General features: G+C 41.2%; 1 protein-coding gene across 5 annotated transcripts in view; it reads left to right on the top strand.

Annotated features, from left to right (window-relative positions):
• The window catches only part of ano3 (anoctamin 3), a 50,110-nt gene extending 41,442 nt beyond the window's left edge, over positions 1 to 8,668 (top strand). For all 5 annotated transcript variants that reach the window (XM_082542508.1, XM_082542506.1, XM_082542507.1 and 2 more), the window contains 12 exons: positions 451 to 533; positions 644 to 784; positions 1,168 to 1,332; positions 1,510 to 1,546; positions 1,658 to 1,769; positions 2,098 to 2,155; positions 2,462 to 2,559; positions 2,823 to 2,977; positions 3,122 to 3,274; positions 4,375 to 4,525; positions 4,609 to 4,798; positions 5,276 to 8,668. In XM_082542508.1, the coding sequence (XP_082398634.1) occupies positions 451 to 533; positions 644 to 784; positions 1,168 to 1,332; positions 1,510 to 1,546; positions 1,658 to 1,769; positions 2,098 to 2,155; positions 2,462 to 2,559; positions 2,823 to 2,977; positions 3,122 to 3,274; positions 4,375 to 4,525; positions 4,609 to 4,798; positions 5,276 to 5,458 (1,526 nt within the window). In that variant the 3' untranslated portion in view covers positions 5,459 to 8,668. The remainder of the gene's footprint in view (positions 1 to 450; positions 534 to 643; positions 785 to 1,167; positions 1,333 to 1,509; positions 1,547 to 1,657; positions 1,770 to 2,097; positions 2,156 to 2,461; positions 2,560 to 2,822; positions 2,978 to 3,121; positions 3,275 to 4,374; positions 4,526 to 4,608; positions 4,799 to 5,275) is intronic.
• The last annotated feature ends 7,724 nt before the right edge of the window (positions 8,669 to 16,392 follow it).

Genomic DNA, 16,392 nt, shown 5'->3' with positions numbered 1-16,392 from the left:
AAGGCGGAAAACATAAAAAGCCTTGACAGAAAAAGAACATCATTTCCGACGTTGTTTTTTACCTCAAGTCACAACAGAGCCTGACACAAAGGAAACAATGCCTCCAGTCTGAAGTCATCCCACAAAAAGCTTTACTTTAGAAGTCTCTCAACCCAAAATGGATCTTGCTCGACAAAGACACAGTTTGAGGATGTGCACTGAACAAGAAAAAGTCTATTTGCTGTTGCCAGTCTCCTTTAACTTGACATCCACAGTGTGAGTGTGAACTGATGACTGTAATCAGTCTCCATCTTGGGCCGTGCACATCACTGCAGCCTGTTTCACCCAGGATATCTGACTATGATGTGCTGTTTGCTTCTGCATGGCCTCTTCCTCTTTGCAGTTAGCTGTGCTATAGTGTATACATCAAAAATGATCAATAACGTGATTGATTCATGATCACTTCTGCAGCCACTGTATTCCTTGAGTTCTGGAAAAGAAGAAGGGCAGAACTGACTTATGACTGGGATCTTATTGATTGGGAGGAGGAAGAGGTATGTTAGACATATGCTCAAATATATGATTACCTCACAGTTTTAAGGTGTTCATGCTGTAAGAGAGCTACAGTTCAGTAGACAATGCTGGAATATGTGTTGTTAATCAGGAGGAGCTGAGGCCACAGTTTGAAGCCAAGTACTCCAGGATGGAGAGAGTTAACCCCATCTCCGGCAAGCCCGAGCCTTTCCAGCCTTTCTCAGACAAGCTTAGTCGGCTCATGGTGTCTGTGTCTGGAATATTCTTCATGGTAAACCCTTTAACCTTTGAATAATCTGTCTTTTTGGGAATCGGGCTCAGTGTAAGCTCACAGTTATTTTGTGTGCCATCTTTATTAGAACAGTGTGATGCGTTTGCAGTGGTGTAACATCTCCCCCTGCTGGACAAAGACCATACTCAAAGGAAATGGTGTATTAGCCCTTTCTCATGGCCTAATTTCTCCTGTTTACATATAAGTTGCTTCTGATTATCTATCATCTAAATAGTTCAATGTTTCTAAACTTACAGTTTTTTCATATTTATGGCACACTTCTTCCTTATAGGATAAATTCAAAACTTTTTTTCACCCTGTTAATCGTACTGGTTCTTCATCCTTTCTGCTGTGCTTGTCTTCTCTCCATCACCTCTGCTTAGATTTCCCTTGTTCTGACAGCAGTGTTTGCTGTAGTGGTTTTCCGCCTTATTGCGATGGAGAAGTTTGCTTCCTTTAACTGGTATTTTGTGAAGAAGAACTGGCAGTTCGCCACCTCTGGCACCGGTGTCTGCATCAACTTTATGATCATCATGTCTCTCAATGTGGTGGGTGCCCGGACGAGCATCATCCTACATCCCACGTTCGCATTTTCTATCCCATAAATACTTCACTCAGCACTTATTTAAGACTTTTTTTTCATTCCAGCCTTCCTCTGTTTCTCATAATCATTACCCTCCTCAACCTTTTCCTGTTGACACTGATGTGTACTATCATTTTGTCAGGTGTATGAAAAGGTGGCCTATCTGCTGACTAATTTAGGTGAGTGTTTCATGCATTTATGCCTTCATTATCTTTGGCTTCCCAGCTGGTTGAACATTATTTATTCTCTTCACCCATCTGCCTAACAAACCCCTGTCCCTCCCCTTTTAGAGCACCCACGGACGGAGTCTGAGTGGGAGAACAGCTTTGCTCTGAAGATGTTTCTGTTCCAGTTTGTGAATTTAAACAGCTCCACGTTTTATATCGCCTTCTTCCTTGGAAGGTAGGCAAACTGCCATAAACTTTACAGTGACTGTTTACACCGACTTTAATGAGGGATTGTGCAAAGATGTTTCCTTTCAAACTCCCAGTCATGACCAAGCCAAGACTCCTTCCCTTCCCCTCCTCAGCCGGGGAAATCGTGTTTTTTGGGTGTTTCATCTTTCAGCAGTTACAAAATGCTGCCCTGCCTACAAGTGTAACTAGGTCACGGATTGTTGCACATAATTAGCACCTCTAAGTGTCTTTTTTTTCTACTCTAAGTTTATTATTATTATTATTATTACATTGATTGAATCAACAGCTAATGTTGGCCGTCTTAATTTGATCAGGTTTGCTGGCAGGCCTGGAAAATACAATAAACTCTTTAGTCGATGGAGATTGGAGGAGGTGAGTGCAATTAGCCATCAAACGTAAGTAGGTGATTATGTCAGCAGTGACTGGGCTGATTAGTGCCTTCTGTTTTGGGATATATTTAGAAATTTCGAGTAATTCATCTTTCTAATGATCCGCCTGCATGTGAACCATTAATCTCACCACATAATTACTGTGATTTTCAATTTTAATGATTAAAAAAATGGAATCGGATCAAGTGTGTCCCAGAGTTTGCTCCTAGCTCTGAATTATTAGGCACGAAATATGAATGATACGGTTTTTGTATTATTATTATTTTTCATTGAAATCTATTTTTCTCAGTGTCACCCAAGTGGGTGTTTGATTGATCTGTGTCTGCAAATGGGAGTCATCATGTTCTTCAAGCAAATCTGGAACAACTTCATGGAGCTCGGTTATCCGTAAGTGCCTCATTATAATCGCACGCCTTCTTGTCTATGAACTATTAGAAATGACATGAAGCTTAATGACGTGAATTCAAGTGATGGCAATTAACAGGCCGTATGTAGTTTCTGCATGGCTTTTCCTCTTTCAGCTCATTTGCATGTGAAAAGATTTTTCTCCTGAAGAAGCACATCAAATCCTCTCGCATGTGGCTCAGTAAAACAGTTCTTGCAGAGCACAGTGCTTTGCCAGGGTTTATCGCTACTCTCTATGTTTTCAGTCTGCTGCAGAACTGGTGGTCTCGTAGAAAGATGAAGAAAGGAGGTGGTGGAGGGCAGAATGTAGAGAATAAGGCCCAGCTTCCTCAGTGGGACAAGGACTGGAATCTGCAGCCGATGAACGCCCATGGGCTTGTGGATGAATATCTCGAAATGGGTAAAAAATGCACTCCTACTAAGAATTGTGTTTTGACTTTCTGGAGAAGGAAATAATCCATGCAAATGCAGGCTATTATTCAAACCTCAGCATTTTTTTTTTTTCGTGCCAGTGTTGACATCCGAATGATTCTTTCCGCTGCAGTTCTTCAGTTTGGCTTCACCACCATCTTTGTAGCAGCTTTCCCGCTGGCTCCTCTCCTCGCTCTGCTCAACAACATCATTGAGATTCGTCTTGACGCCTACAAATTTGTCACTCAGTGGAGGAGACCCATGCCTGCTCGAGCCACTGATATAGGTCTGTGCGGCTCACACGACATCTTCTTGGATCAGAGTCACTTTTAATTATTGTTTTTTCTTCCAGCAGTAAAATGTTGTGTTAGTTTAACATGACCTCTCCTACAGTGATGGATATGTTTCCATATCCTGTCCTTCTGCAACTCCATATGCTGCACCTCCCCTCTCATCAGCCCATCTCCCCATACGATTACAAACTGCATCCTTAAACTGCCATATGACCCAGTGATTCATGTGGCATGTTTCCTTGTAAGTAAAGGAGGAATCCACCCTGAAACATTTAGAAATTCCTCCGCTGTAATGAACACATTATGTGTCAGTCACACAGCAAGCTAAGCTCCTTTGAAGAGTTAGGCTGACATTTCCTGATCATCCACACACAGATCTAAGGCAGATAAGGAGGAGAGATCCTTTTTATCTACTGTCTCTGTCTTCATTCAACTGCCACAAAACAAAACATTTTGTGTAATTCAATATGCTCCATTACCGGAAGCTGTTCAATCGCATTCGGGGACATTATTAACTAAGGCAGAAGTAAATCGAGTGCAGTGAAGTGAAAATGGCATCTTGAAAATTGTTACTTATAGAGCTTGAGCTACACATGTCAGGAACTGCTAACAACTGTGACCATAAAAGGTTCATTTCTGTTATTTGTGACCTTATCGCTAATATGGAGTCTTGTCACACCTTCAGTTTCTCTGATCAGAAGCAAGCCAATTAGATGACGCTTACTATGCGCACGATCGGTAGGTGGAGAAGGAGCAGGATTGTTCACCCCGGGAGAAGCTTTAAACAAAAACCTGTGCAACCTATAAATTTACTGCAATTTAAACTTTAGTTTATTGGTTAAAAAGGGAGCAAGAACAACTGAATAAGATGGCCTCGTCCTTATTATTATAAATCTATCAGCTGCATTCTCATATTCACTGCATGAATGTTTAATCAGCATATCAATTTATCGGTGCCTACAGTATTTGATGTAGTCTGTGTTTTATAAAGCAAAATACGGTATGCTGGTCATGTCAGCCATTGCAGATAAAGGCACCCAGGTTTAAACCAACATACCAGCTGTTTTTCTTTCTTCTTTGTTTTGTCTGTCAGGGATCTGGCACGGGATTCTCGAAGGTATTGGTGTGCTGGCAGTCATCACTAACGCCTTCGTCATTGCCATAACCTCAGACTATATCCCCCGCTTTGTTTACGCCTTCAAATATGGCCCATGTGTGAACAAGAGGCACCACCATGGCAATGAGTAAGCCTTAAAAACAGCGTGTAACCTTTAAGTGCCCTGTATGTAGCCTATGCGTTTTACGTGATGGCCGTCTGCTTTCGCAGGTGTTTGCAAGGCTACGTGAACAGCAGCCTGTCCGTGTTTGACATGGGTGAGCTGAATAACAGAAACCACTCGGGATACTGCAGGTATAGAGACTACCGAGCGCCGCCCTGGAACACAGTGCCATACGAATTCACTCTGCAGTTCTGGCATGTCTTGGCTGCCAGGCTGGCATTCATCATCGTCTTTGAGGTTTGTAACCATTGGCCATTTCTCTTCTGTATGTTTACAAGCAGGACAAGCAGCTGAAGCTAAATCCTCTTACGCTGTGCCACTTTGAGTCAGCCTCAATATTTTTGTAGCTTTGCAAATGTTTTATTTTAATTATTTTATGTGCTGAGACTGAAACCGAAACCTCACAGCAGCAATTTAAGTGATTTTCATGGGTTAATTAAATCAAGGTCCTGGAGAAGGCTGAGAAAATTCTACCATTCGAAAAAAATAAAATAAAAACCATCACAAATTACATGGTTGCCATGCAAGATATTCCCTTGACAACACTGCCTTGCACATTCTACACTACACTACATATAAAAGATAGAAGGGCATATGAAGTTCCTTGGGTTTACTTTTACTCTTGCATGCGCCACTAATACCAAAACAAAATTGGCATCTAAAGCACGTGATTTCTCTGGATGTTGACTTATGAATAATTTAATCTTCCCTCAGCACCTGGTGTTTGGGATCAAGTCCTTCATAGCGTACCTCATTCCAGACATGCCGAAGGATCTCTGCGATCGCATGAGGAGGGAAAAGTACCTGATGCAAGAGATGATGTATGAAGCAGAACTCGAGCATCTGCAGAAGGAGAGGAAGAAGAATGGGAAGCGTTATCACCACGAGTGGCCTTAGCTTAAATCCCCTCACCCTGTCTCCGCTACGCGATCCTCAGCTCACAAGCTCCACCTCCCCTGCCTGCTTATTTATGTGTTAGCTTTTAGAGTCTAGCTTCACTGATGGCTGATTCTGTACACCAAAGACACCCTCTCGAGATCCTCTCCAGATCTGGCACTGGCCACTCCCTTGCCATCTGTTCCACCTCCCGGTTTCTGGCTCTGACCCTTTCTGCCTCCGCCCTCATCCCTTACCTGGCTTCACCCAACAGGGTGCCCTTGGGTCTGTGCTGCATTGTGGCTTAGCTGGGAAAAAACAAAACAAAACAACTTTGCAATTGTAATGTTTACTATGCAGATCAAGGGCTGCAGATCAGCACTGTTCACTGTCCCATCCTGCACTCTCTCTCTCTCCGTGTGGCAGCTACCACTTTGCTTTGACTCTGCAGTCCAGTGCAGCTCGCAGCATGGCCGTGTATCCCCTCCCCCGCCACCGCCCCAACCCTTCGTGAACATCAGCAGAGCCACTTCTGTGTGACAGAACTACAGTGGCATTTTTATTGTTGCAAAGTGATTCTGGTGATGTGGCTACCAAATAAGAATGACTCTGTTCTTGCTTCCTAAATGTATATTTGCTGTTGAAGCATGCTGATTAATATTTGCAAAGGAAAAAAAACAAACAAAACAAAACTGAAAAGCACTCCTTGTAAAGGATGTTAGCATCCATTTAGTACATCTGACAAAGTATTCCCTCAGACATCACAAGAAGTGCATGGTAATCCTGCTTTGTACCTTTTCGATAGACAAACTTCCTGTCTCGAGGCCTGGTTCACGTGTCTGTACTCAGTGTGAGCTGTGTGTTAATCTCTGTGCTACCGCTGAGCTTGACTGTCTCGAGTTGAGGAAATGTGAACTCTGTGCAATTTGACTGTGCCTACAGTGTAACAACATGGCCGCGTACCACAGTTTGTGTCACCGAACATCACGTGTGCCTGTGTTGTGCAGCACGTGCTTTTTTTTGTTTTTCTTTGAAGTGCAAGAAATATTCTCTCTCCTCATCCTGTTGTCCTGATCTGCAGCAGACTCTCTGAACTCTCCGTTTAGGATTTGTTTTGGACATGAGTCACGCCGCAGTGTACCTACTCGGATCTCGGCTGACGTCAGCAGCGCACGCCCTAACATAACGTGTACGCTCGCATGCAGGATCCACAAATCTGCTCTTCCGCTCTGACCCTCGCAGTCTGGTTTTCATTTGCTGCTGGAAGCCCCAAAGCGTGGTTGAAAACTTGGATCACTTAGAAATACCTGTGGCTTGGATGTTCAGTTTTGAAACGAACTTCTATCCACTGTTCTTCGCTCGCATAATACGCTACAAGCTTCTGTTGCAGACTTTTATTAAACACACAGTGAGACACACGGTTTCAGCAGCTGTCTGATCTTTGATCAAACGGACGCGAGAGTTTATTCAGTTGCAGACTGGTGACATTGCCTTTTTTTTTATATTGTGATCAGATTTGATGTCATGGATTAGAGAAGTGTGTTTTTGCCTAATGAACTCAGGAAAATAGGCATCGTGGCAGGTATAGTTGGACCTGCGAGGTTGAGTCGGGATAATTTCCTTTCTCTGTGCTGTTGAGTTTAAGAGTTAAAGGGTGTGTGATGTGAACTGAGATGGGGACTTCAAACACTTAAATGCATCATATTGATCATGTGGTGTTAAATGTAAAAATGTTATGCACTGTAAAGGTAAAAGCTGCACCAATCTAACATCTGAAGGGAAAATTTCTACCCTGAATGCATTGCACAACAATGACAACATTCTTCATTTTGCAAGGATTGTCCTCCTTTCTTTATTTTACTTTGCCTGTTTTTTGTATATACATTTAATGAAATACGTAATGTTTTTATACATTTGATTTTGCGCTATCACGTGCAAGTTCACTCGTTCTCACCCTCAGATAGAAAACGTTACGTCCACTTGTCTCAGGTGTCCTCTGAATGTCTGCAATGATCAACTTTTTTATCATATTTTCTAAGATGCAATCAAAGGTATTCTGCTTTTTTTTAGATATATATTTTTGCACTGCCATGTTTTTGCATGACTCAAATGCGCACTCACAATAATAAGCATGTTTTTTTTTTTTTATTATTTTGCTGTATGTTAGAGCAGATCAAAGATCATGGAACGCACTCACATACTTCATTTAGTTGGCTTTTTTTTTTTTTCCAGGTTGTTGGTCAAAAAACTCCTTTCGGGTCACATTCAGTCCAACAATTCACGATTTCATTCACCAGAGAGAGAGATATTTGCTTTCAAATCTTATTCCAATACTTAGGAAAGTAGTCAGTGTTTTCAGAGTATCCTCCCTGCTATGTGAACACCTAAAATCTATGCATGTTGTTATCCTTGAATGCTATGTTTATTTTGAACAGTCATAAATGTACTGGTACATTTGTGCTGTGGAGTATGCATGACTTAACTACTGCTTTGAGCAGAGCTAACTTCTGTAAAGTTGCGTCTTAAACATATCACTTCCCTGTTTTTTTTAGTGTTGATCGTTTCTGGAAGGACCGGTGTGTTTCTAGATGTGGCAGGATTTTATACTGGTGCAGTATTTTCTAAAATAACAGCATGATCTCCAGACTGATTCATTTAAAAAATATGTCCGGGAATTTTACGCAGAGTCTGATAAAACATGTGAAACCTCAGACTTCCTCCGCTTGGACATATAATCACGCTTACACTCTAACAGCTGAAGCATTTAACCGAAGGGAATAGGGGCACTTTATGAATGAAAAATTACATGACCTTGGATGTTTGGCTTGCCCAGTTACTAATCGTTTCTGGGTGGATCTTCATCAGTTCACCTCACTGATACTAATGCTGTACAGTGGTGGAAAGGTGTCTCTCATGCTTTCTACTGTTGGCAATAGCACAATCTGGGTATTGTATAATAAGTAATAATAGCGTGACCTTGCACATCTCTGAAAATATAGCAGTCTGGAGGGGGATTAAGCTTTCTGTTCTATGCCTCCTAATAGGATTGTGCTTGAGCAATGATGTACTTGAAGCACAGTGACGTAAGCCCGTAGATTTATTTGTATAATAGGACGATAGCAGTCGTGACATGAAGTGTATCAATAACATTGTTTACTTTGTTCCTGTTTACATGTAAAAAAAGAAACAATGTAACATAAACTAATTTGGATATCACTCTTTTCTGTAATAAATCATGGATTGTATCTTTTAAATCAATTCTGCTCGCTTCATTCTTGTCTCTCTTATAAACAGCAGAGAAAAGGCCTTTGTGCCTATAGCTGATATTCTTCACACACCAAAGGGTGCTTTTTTCCCCCTTTCTTTCTTTTTTCCTCACTATTATCATAAACCACCAAGCCTCTGGCCACAGAGTGTTCATGTAACATATTGTTAAAAAAGATTGCATTTCTGTAACAAACCCACTATTTGAGTATGGCAGGGGTATTTTCCCCCCACAACTATGTTACTGTTAAATGCTGCTTCTCTTCTATCTGCTTTTCCGTTTATGTCGTCTTGGTTAACATTAGGCTTCATTTTTTACAATGAAATCTAAACAGTCCAGAAGAAACATGGTACGATTTCGTTTACTTTGAGCCCCGATGACTGATATTCTATACTCTGAGTATTTTCCTCTCTTCTGGCGCCCACACTGACATATATCCTTTCACCTCTTTGACTTAGAAAGCTGTGGTTTGACTTTCATGTCAGTGTTGAGCCTTTCAGGGAGAATAGCATTTCAAAAGTGGATACAGATATTTTTATCTTCTAGTACTGTTGCTCCATGTGGGAGGAGCTAGACCATGTGGTAATGGAAAAACTTTAAAGCCTCAGATCTATAGAAGGAAAAAAAAATGCCACTAATGGACAAAAAACTAATGAAATGGAAGCAAAACACCCAAAAACAGAATCAAATTATAGACGAGGGAAAAACCAGCGACTGAAACAATGTAGCAGTAACAGATATCTACTATCCTGCAGCACTCTAAATACATTTGAGTAGTAATAATACACTTACCAGCCACTTGATTGGGTAAACCTGTGAAAAGGTTCATTAACACATACATCTAAAAGCCAATCACATGTCAGCAATGTAGACATGGTCAACACAACCATGTGGTTCAAACTGAGCATCAGAATGGGGCATGAAGGGTGATGTAAGTGACTTTGAATGTTGTTGGTACCAGACACGCTGGTCTCAGTATTTCTGAAACTGCTGATCCACTGTGATTTTTCCACACAAGTGTGTCTAGGGTTTACAGAGAATGGTCTGAAAAAGAGAAACTATTCAGTGAGCTGCAGTTATTATAGTCAGACTGCTTTGAGCTGAGAGGAAGGTAACTGCAACTCAAGCAACCAAGATATGCAGAAGAGCATGTCTGTAGGCACAACATGAATGCACTGATCTTACACTCTGGATGCTCCTGTATTGGCAGAAGCATAAAGACCCGCACCAGCAGATTCAGGGACAGTTTCTACCCACGAGCCATCAGTCTACTGAACTACTGAAACACTGGGCAGTTTATTTTGTACAATCAGTCTACACCTCTACACGAGAGCCTACAGTAGTTTTAGTAATCTGTATTTATTTTATTCTGTTATATTTTTTTCTTTATTTATATACCTCATCTTATTTTTATCCAAGTGTTACTTACTTACCTTTTTATGTGCGATATTGAGAGTGCTCTGAACCCAAGAATTTCATTTCCAGTAGTAATGTGCCATTTTACCTGTACATGACAAATAAAACTTGAAACATGCTGAACCTTCAAGCAGATGAGCTACAGCAGAAGCGCAGTGCCACTCCTCTTGTATCCTTGTATCGATGTTCAGGCCTGCAGTGTAATTGTGTGGGAGATATTTTCTTGCCACACTTTGAGCCCCTTAGTACCAACTGACCATCATTTAAACCTCACAGCCTACTTGAGTATTGTTGCTTACCATGTCCATTCCTTTATTACCACAGTGTACCCATCTTCTGACAGCAGGAAGGTCTCAAACTGTGTTTTATATACAGTACATAACAAAGAATACACTGTGCACTGCTCAAATGCTTAGCTGCTCTCAATCCAATAGAGAACCTGTGTTGGAAGAGGAGATAGCTTCTGCTTCAGAAGGGGGTTCACCCCAGTACTATGAAGGTGTACCTAACAAAGTGGCTATCTCACATTTTGAAAAAAGTTATATACATAGTTATTTTTTTTCAAGGCTTGATTGAACAGTCAACCCTTGAGAAGCTCGACTTGTTATTTTATATTTTAGCCACAAAAAGTTTCACTGTTCAGTTTTAAAGCACGTCCAAGTCTGATGGAAAACACTGACCATATAAACCAGTTCCGATTACTGTGAGGCTCTTGTGGCTGTTTTCAAACTGAGGATTAAATAAAAGACGAAAGAGACCCTCGGCGTCCAAATATTGCTGTGATGGGTGCCATGATTATCATTTATATTATTATTGTTGTCATATATCGAATAAAACAAACTGAGAACATTCTGATTCTGCTGAAAAAAAGAAGGAAAAAAATGAATGAATAATGTAAGAAAGTCAAACAAATGGATGAAAAGGCTCCAGAGAGACAAGCAATCTTTTCACATGTCTGCTCCCCACAAAACGACAGATGCTCTGGTTCAATACAATATTTATTCTCCACTGAGAAGCACGTTAGTAGCTCTGCCACTAAAACAGAAAGGTTATTCACATTTTAGGCTGAGCAACCATATACTGAATGATTTAACTATCTTTCCACCCCTGACTGCAGACATCAGTTCTTGGTCTCCAAGAGCAGCGCCATGTGACTGACGTTATTGATACAACACAGATCTACACTACAAGTTAGAAAGGCAATCAATAGATCCCCTGAGACTGCCGTCATAAATCCACCAGCACAGATGTGTAAACAGGACAGCGAGTAAATAAAGACCAGCAGCAACAAATCAGAGCACTGAGATAGCTCAGTGCAGGAAAATGCTCTCAGCATTATGTAGGGAGGTGTTTACTCTTCCATAATGTGTACTTAATGAGATTTGTAATGGAAAAATGTGTTTTCACAAGTAAGTCAGAATATTTATGAATTTCCACTGATTTCATCTGGTAGTTAAGTTTTAGTTGTCCTAGAGAGATGATTCAAAGATGATTCATGGTCGTTCTCCAGAAAGAGATCTCACAATCTTTTAGTCAGTGTGCCATGACATTTTGTGCAGACATGATCCTCACAGGTTGAAAGCCCACTAACATTTTTCTCTGCACCCTCTGCGTCAGCGTGGAGGATGTTCCGAGTGAGTTTTCTCACCAGCTAAATGGACTGGTATTTACTGGTCTGGCTTTTCGCTTACCACTCAAAAGCCTTTTACATTGTGTTCAACCATTGACACACGCTCTATGCAGTTTAAGTGCTTAATGCAGAAGCTAACATGCTAATGAATGCATCGGCGACAACTGTTGTGTCGAAACTTGACCATCTGCCAAAAATGATTGCCCATATTTGAACTGTTGCAAATCACTTGTTGGCCTATAATCTGTCAAACATATCTCTCATGAATGATATCAAGCCATTTTGAACCAGAAAGAACATTCATGTCACGATGTAGAAGCTGCAATCAGTGACTAAAAGTGTAATTGACATTTAAAATGTCTTTTTCCAGAGAGATGTGGCCAGGAGGGCAGCAGAAATTGCAAAAAATATAACATCACAGCTCTGCAAAGATATTCTTTGTGGTCAAAAACGACTGGACTGATTATACTGTAGGCACAATAATGCAGTCATGAATATACTTACAAAACAGGTCATTTGTTTATTTTATATATAAGCCCTTCATAATTCCTGTTGACTCCAGTCTATGTGCCAGTGTAAGCAAAAGTATTACACAGAAAATATACAGAAACATTTGAAATCACTGTTTGGCACAGCAACGACACTGGAGGAGCCAGGGGATCGAACCCCAAACCTTCTGATTAAGTGCTCACCAGAGTTTCCATCAAGTAACAAGTTTTCTTCTGTCACACCATTAGAAAAATTGGGGCTCATAGTCTGTTTTTTTTTTTTTTTTTTTTTGCTCCTAAAGGTCATGCAGTAGCCCAAACAATCCAGACAGCGTTCCCATCAGCTTCATTTTTGGTTTTTTGGGGTTTTTTGTTAGCAACACGCATTCTAAATGGATACATGGTAGCCATTTTTGTCATCGTGAGCAAGTTTTTTTCTTATCTGGTGGCATAATATCTATCAGAGAGAGACAATTTTAGACACGCAGCTGAACCACTTTGAGTAACATTTATAAGAATATAATTTGGTATTTTGCAGAGCATACGAGGGGAAGATAGATGTGCAGCACGCACGTTGGGAAAATGAGCTGGGTGTAAAGAGGTGAGACTCAGATATGAGGCGTGAATAACAGTGATGATGGATGAGTGGACCTAGGTAAAGCCTCCTGCACAGAGAAGCAGCCTCAAATTACTTCACAGAGCTCAATGGATGAACGATTTGGCGGCTGTGCAGAGGGACAAAGCAAAACCTGCGTCTCTGAAGCACCAGGACCTTAATGAGCAGACTCCATCTTTTTATGCCATCATGCTATTATTCTCATAATAGAGTTAGCAGTAATAGTATTAGGAGAGTGGGTGTACTCCCACACCAGAACTCATTTTACTTTTGAAAGCATTTTTTGGTCGTTTCCTATTAGAGAACATGAAAACTGACAGTGAAGTGCATGCTGCTTCAAAGTAAACATGAAAAGATTAATCCAACATCTGGTCCTACCTTGTAAAAATGTGTTATGTTGCATCTGCTTGGCCACTTTAACATATTACTGGTTCATGTTTGTGATTATTATCCTGATTATTCTCGTTCGTGTGTGTTTATACAAACTTTTATGCTGGTAGCACTGAAGACAGTCATACCGCACAGCTCTGATGTCAGTCACTGTTGCGCTGCTGTTGATGGTCTCAATGCCGGTGTGATAATCATTAGCAAACTGGTTCTCTTTATGTTTTAAAGGTGCAAGCTGCAACACAATGCTCAGAAAATCTATGAAAAGTGAACGCAGTCCAGAAAAATGTGTGAACTTTTACAAGAAGTTCAGTAAAGCACACTCTAGTAAAGCAAGCAGTGGAAGCTTTACTAGTGTGGAATTAAGTGTGGAACTAGGGGCACTTAATTCCGTGTCAACACTTGCGTGGGAGGTGAAATCTGCAGAGTTTCCACATGAAAAGTCATCATTAAAGCGGGCGACTCAACGCAGGAAACGAGTGATGAGCACGGGGAGACGACAGAGAGACAGTGCACAGGAGGGAAGGGCAGTGTGAGAAAAATCTCCCTCGTTTAGACTTTTGAATATAAATGTGACCTTCAGCAGGTGGATTTCCAGTGGATTAATAATTTAATGCTCCTTCATCACAGATGGGCTGGAGACCTTGTTGCTTTCGGTGATGAGTATGCGCAGTTCATAACATAAAGGCATAAACCCTACTGTGACTGATCATAATGCTACAGCTGACAGTGGCATGTTTTGTAGTTATAACAATAGTCTATTGGGGCTGCTGACAATTATTTAACAATTATTTGATTGGCTTCAGTGGATTTCTTCTTTTTGCTTGTAAGATTGTCAAACTGGGATCAATAGCAAGCCAGAGAAAAGCCTTCTGACTTTACGGTTAATTCCCAAACCCCTTACAGTTCACGCTTTGGATGCTAATCAATTTCAACTGCAGCTGCAGTGAGATCTGACTGATCTGACTCGGCATGTGATCTGCAAAAATCAAACCAACACAGCTTGAAACAAATACTTGATTGTCCTGTGGTGGTGCACAGTCAAGACTGAAAGGCTTACCCATGTGTTTATGAAGATCCAACTTGTTTTACTGAAGCATGAGATATAAAACAATCTTTTTTTCATTTAAAATGTTACATTTATTTCCAGTTTTTCACCAAAGTTTCTTACACTTCTGTTTGGCACTTTTGTTTTTTTCAACACCCTGATTTGTTTTCCTGTATGTTGCTGCCAAATTTAGCTCATTTTACAAAACTACCTCTCTTGAATATTTAATGAAAAAACACTTAAGAGCATATGGCCAAAATGCCAGTCTGATGCAGTCCTCCAAAGATAGCATTTTTTCTCACAGAACTGCAGCAACAGTCCTTCATTAATCTTTCATCTAACTAGGGCGGTGAGAGGGGCTGGAGCCTTTCCCAGTTCACAGTAGACAGGTCTCCACAGGCTCAAATCCAATCCCTCTCCTACTCCACTATGGTGTAACTCTATTGAGTCTCTGCTATGGAGTTCATAGATTGTATAAAAACAAATAGATGTAGTCACATAATGTCATCCATCAATTTGGCTGCTAACATGTTTTTTGATGCCACAAGTGATCGTGTTCGGATGAGAAGGTGGCGTGCTAAGTAATCAGCTAACAATAGCAAGATTCATAACCCACTTCTGCTTGAGGCTGTTTGGTTTGCAAAAGGAGTCAAGTGTGTAGCCAGAGGGTGCGGAGGCCAGATTGGTACCAGGACTGTCACGGGGCTGACACAGGGAGACAAACAACCCTTCATCCTCACATCCACACCTGTGGCCAATTTGGAATCACTGCCTAACCCAACATGCATGCTTTCTGGACTGAGGGGGTCCTGTACAGATTTGAAGTGGCTATAGAGAGATTTAGAGGGTTGCGTTGAGGTTTGTCCTCTCTGCGTGCTTTGGAAACTTTTTTGCTGATTAGCGGAGGTCACCGTTTTAAATCCTCTGCTTTAATAAAACATGTGAGCATGAGCCTGATATGAATGATCACATCAAAATAATCCTTTTGATGGAATGAAATGAGCATGAAGTCATTAACAGCGAGCTGACTCACAGTCTCACAGTGAGTCAGCTCGCTGTTTCTGCAGTCTCCCACGCAGCCCGCAGGGCCTCGACCTATGCACCATGAGGAAGCCCATCACCATCAAATAGGGATCTGCTAGAAACAATAGACTCTGGGCCTTCTTATTCACATGCACTGCACACGAACACACTCACAAAGTCAACAATAATGGATCAACAAGAACATCCCTTCCAACTCCGCTAAATTATATTTGTTTCTGCATGTGTTGTTACATCTGCTTTTGGGCGGCTTTATTTTACCCCATGGTACCCCGCTCTGCCTCTGCGAGCAGGACAGTTTATTCTGTTCGTGTTTATATTGAGAGACGCTGTATTTATTCAGGTGTGTGACTTAAGAAGAAACAGAGAGGGCCTGCATGCCGAGAAGCCTCAAGCTGTCTCTGCTTGTTTCCCTCATTCAGCAGTGTGTTCAGAAGTGCAACAGCAGTTTCAAACAAACAAGCAACACTCCGATGACCCAGAGCTGACGGGAAATGAAAAACATGTGCATTTGTAGCATTTCTCACATGTATTTCAAAGTGCAATTGAAACATATTTCCATGAAGACTAAGATGAGATAGAATACACTTCATTTATGGGAAATCCCTGCATTAGAACAGTTATAGCAATGAGCTTAATCTGGAGGGAGGCCTGTGAGCTAGTTCAACCAGTCATCTCAAGCTGCACTGTGTCATATACATCATATCTCTGTCCCCTCCCATCATCCCCACCCCACTTTTGGGGTGCATTTAAGCTCCATATGTTCAATCTCTTTGCCACTGTTGCCCTATAATGACACCAGCTGTGTCAGCCCCTCCACCACCTCAACATCCACCTGTATGGGCTCCCTGATTTTTATATGTGACATAACTGTGGGGAACTCTAACTATATTTTTCTGGGGCCATAAATCATCTCAAATGTGGGTTTTCTGACTAAACAGCACATCTGCTTCTGATTAATCATCCTCTTTATCCAAGCATCAGTCTGCCTTGCCACAAGGTTTTAAGAGATGCTTTAACATTATAGAGAGGGAAACCTCCCATTATGTATGCTGACATGGCTT

Source organism: Aulonocara stuartgranti, assembly GCF_965226115.1.
Source record: "Aulonocara stuartgranti genome assembly, chromosome: 7".
Lineage (NCBI taxonomy): Eukaryota > Metazoa > Chordata > Actinopteri > Cichliformes > Cichlidae > Aulonocara > Aulonocara stuartgranti.
This window is presented reverse-complemented; position numbering and strand designations above follow the sequence as displayed.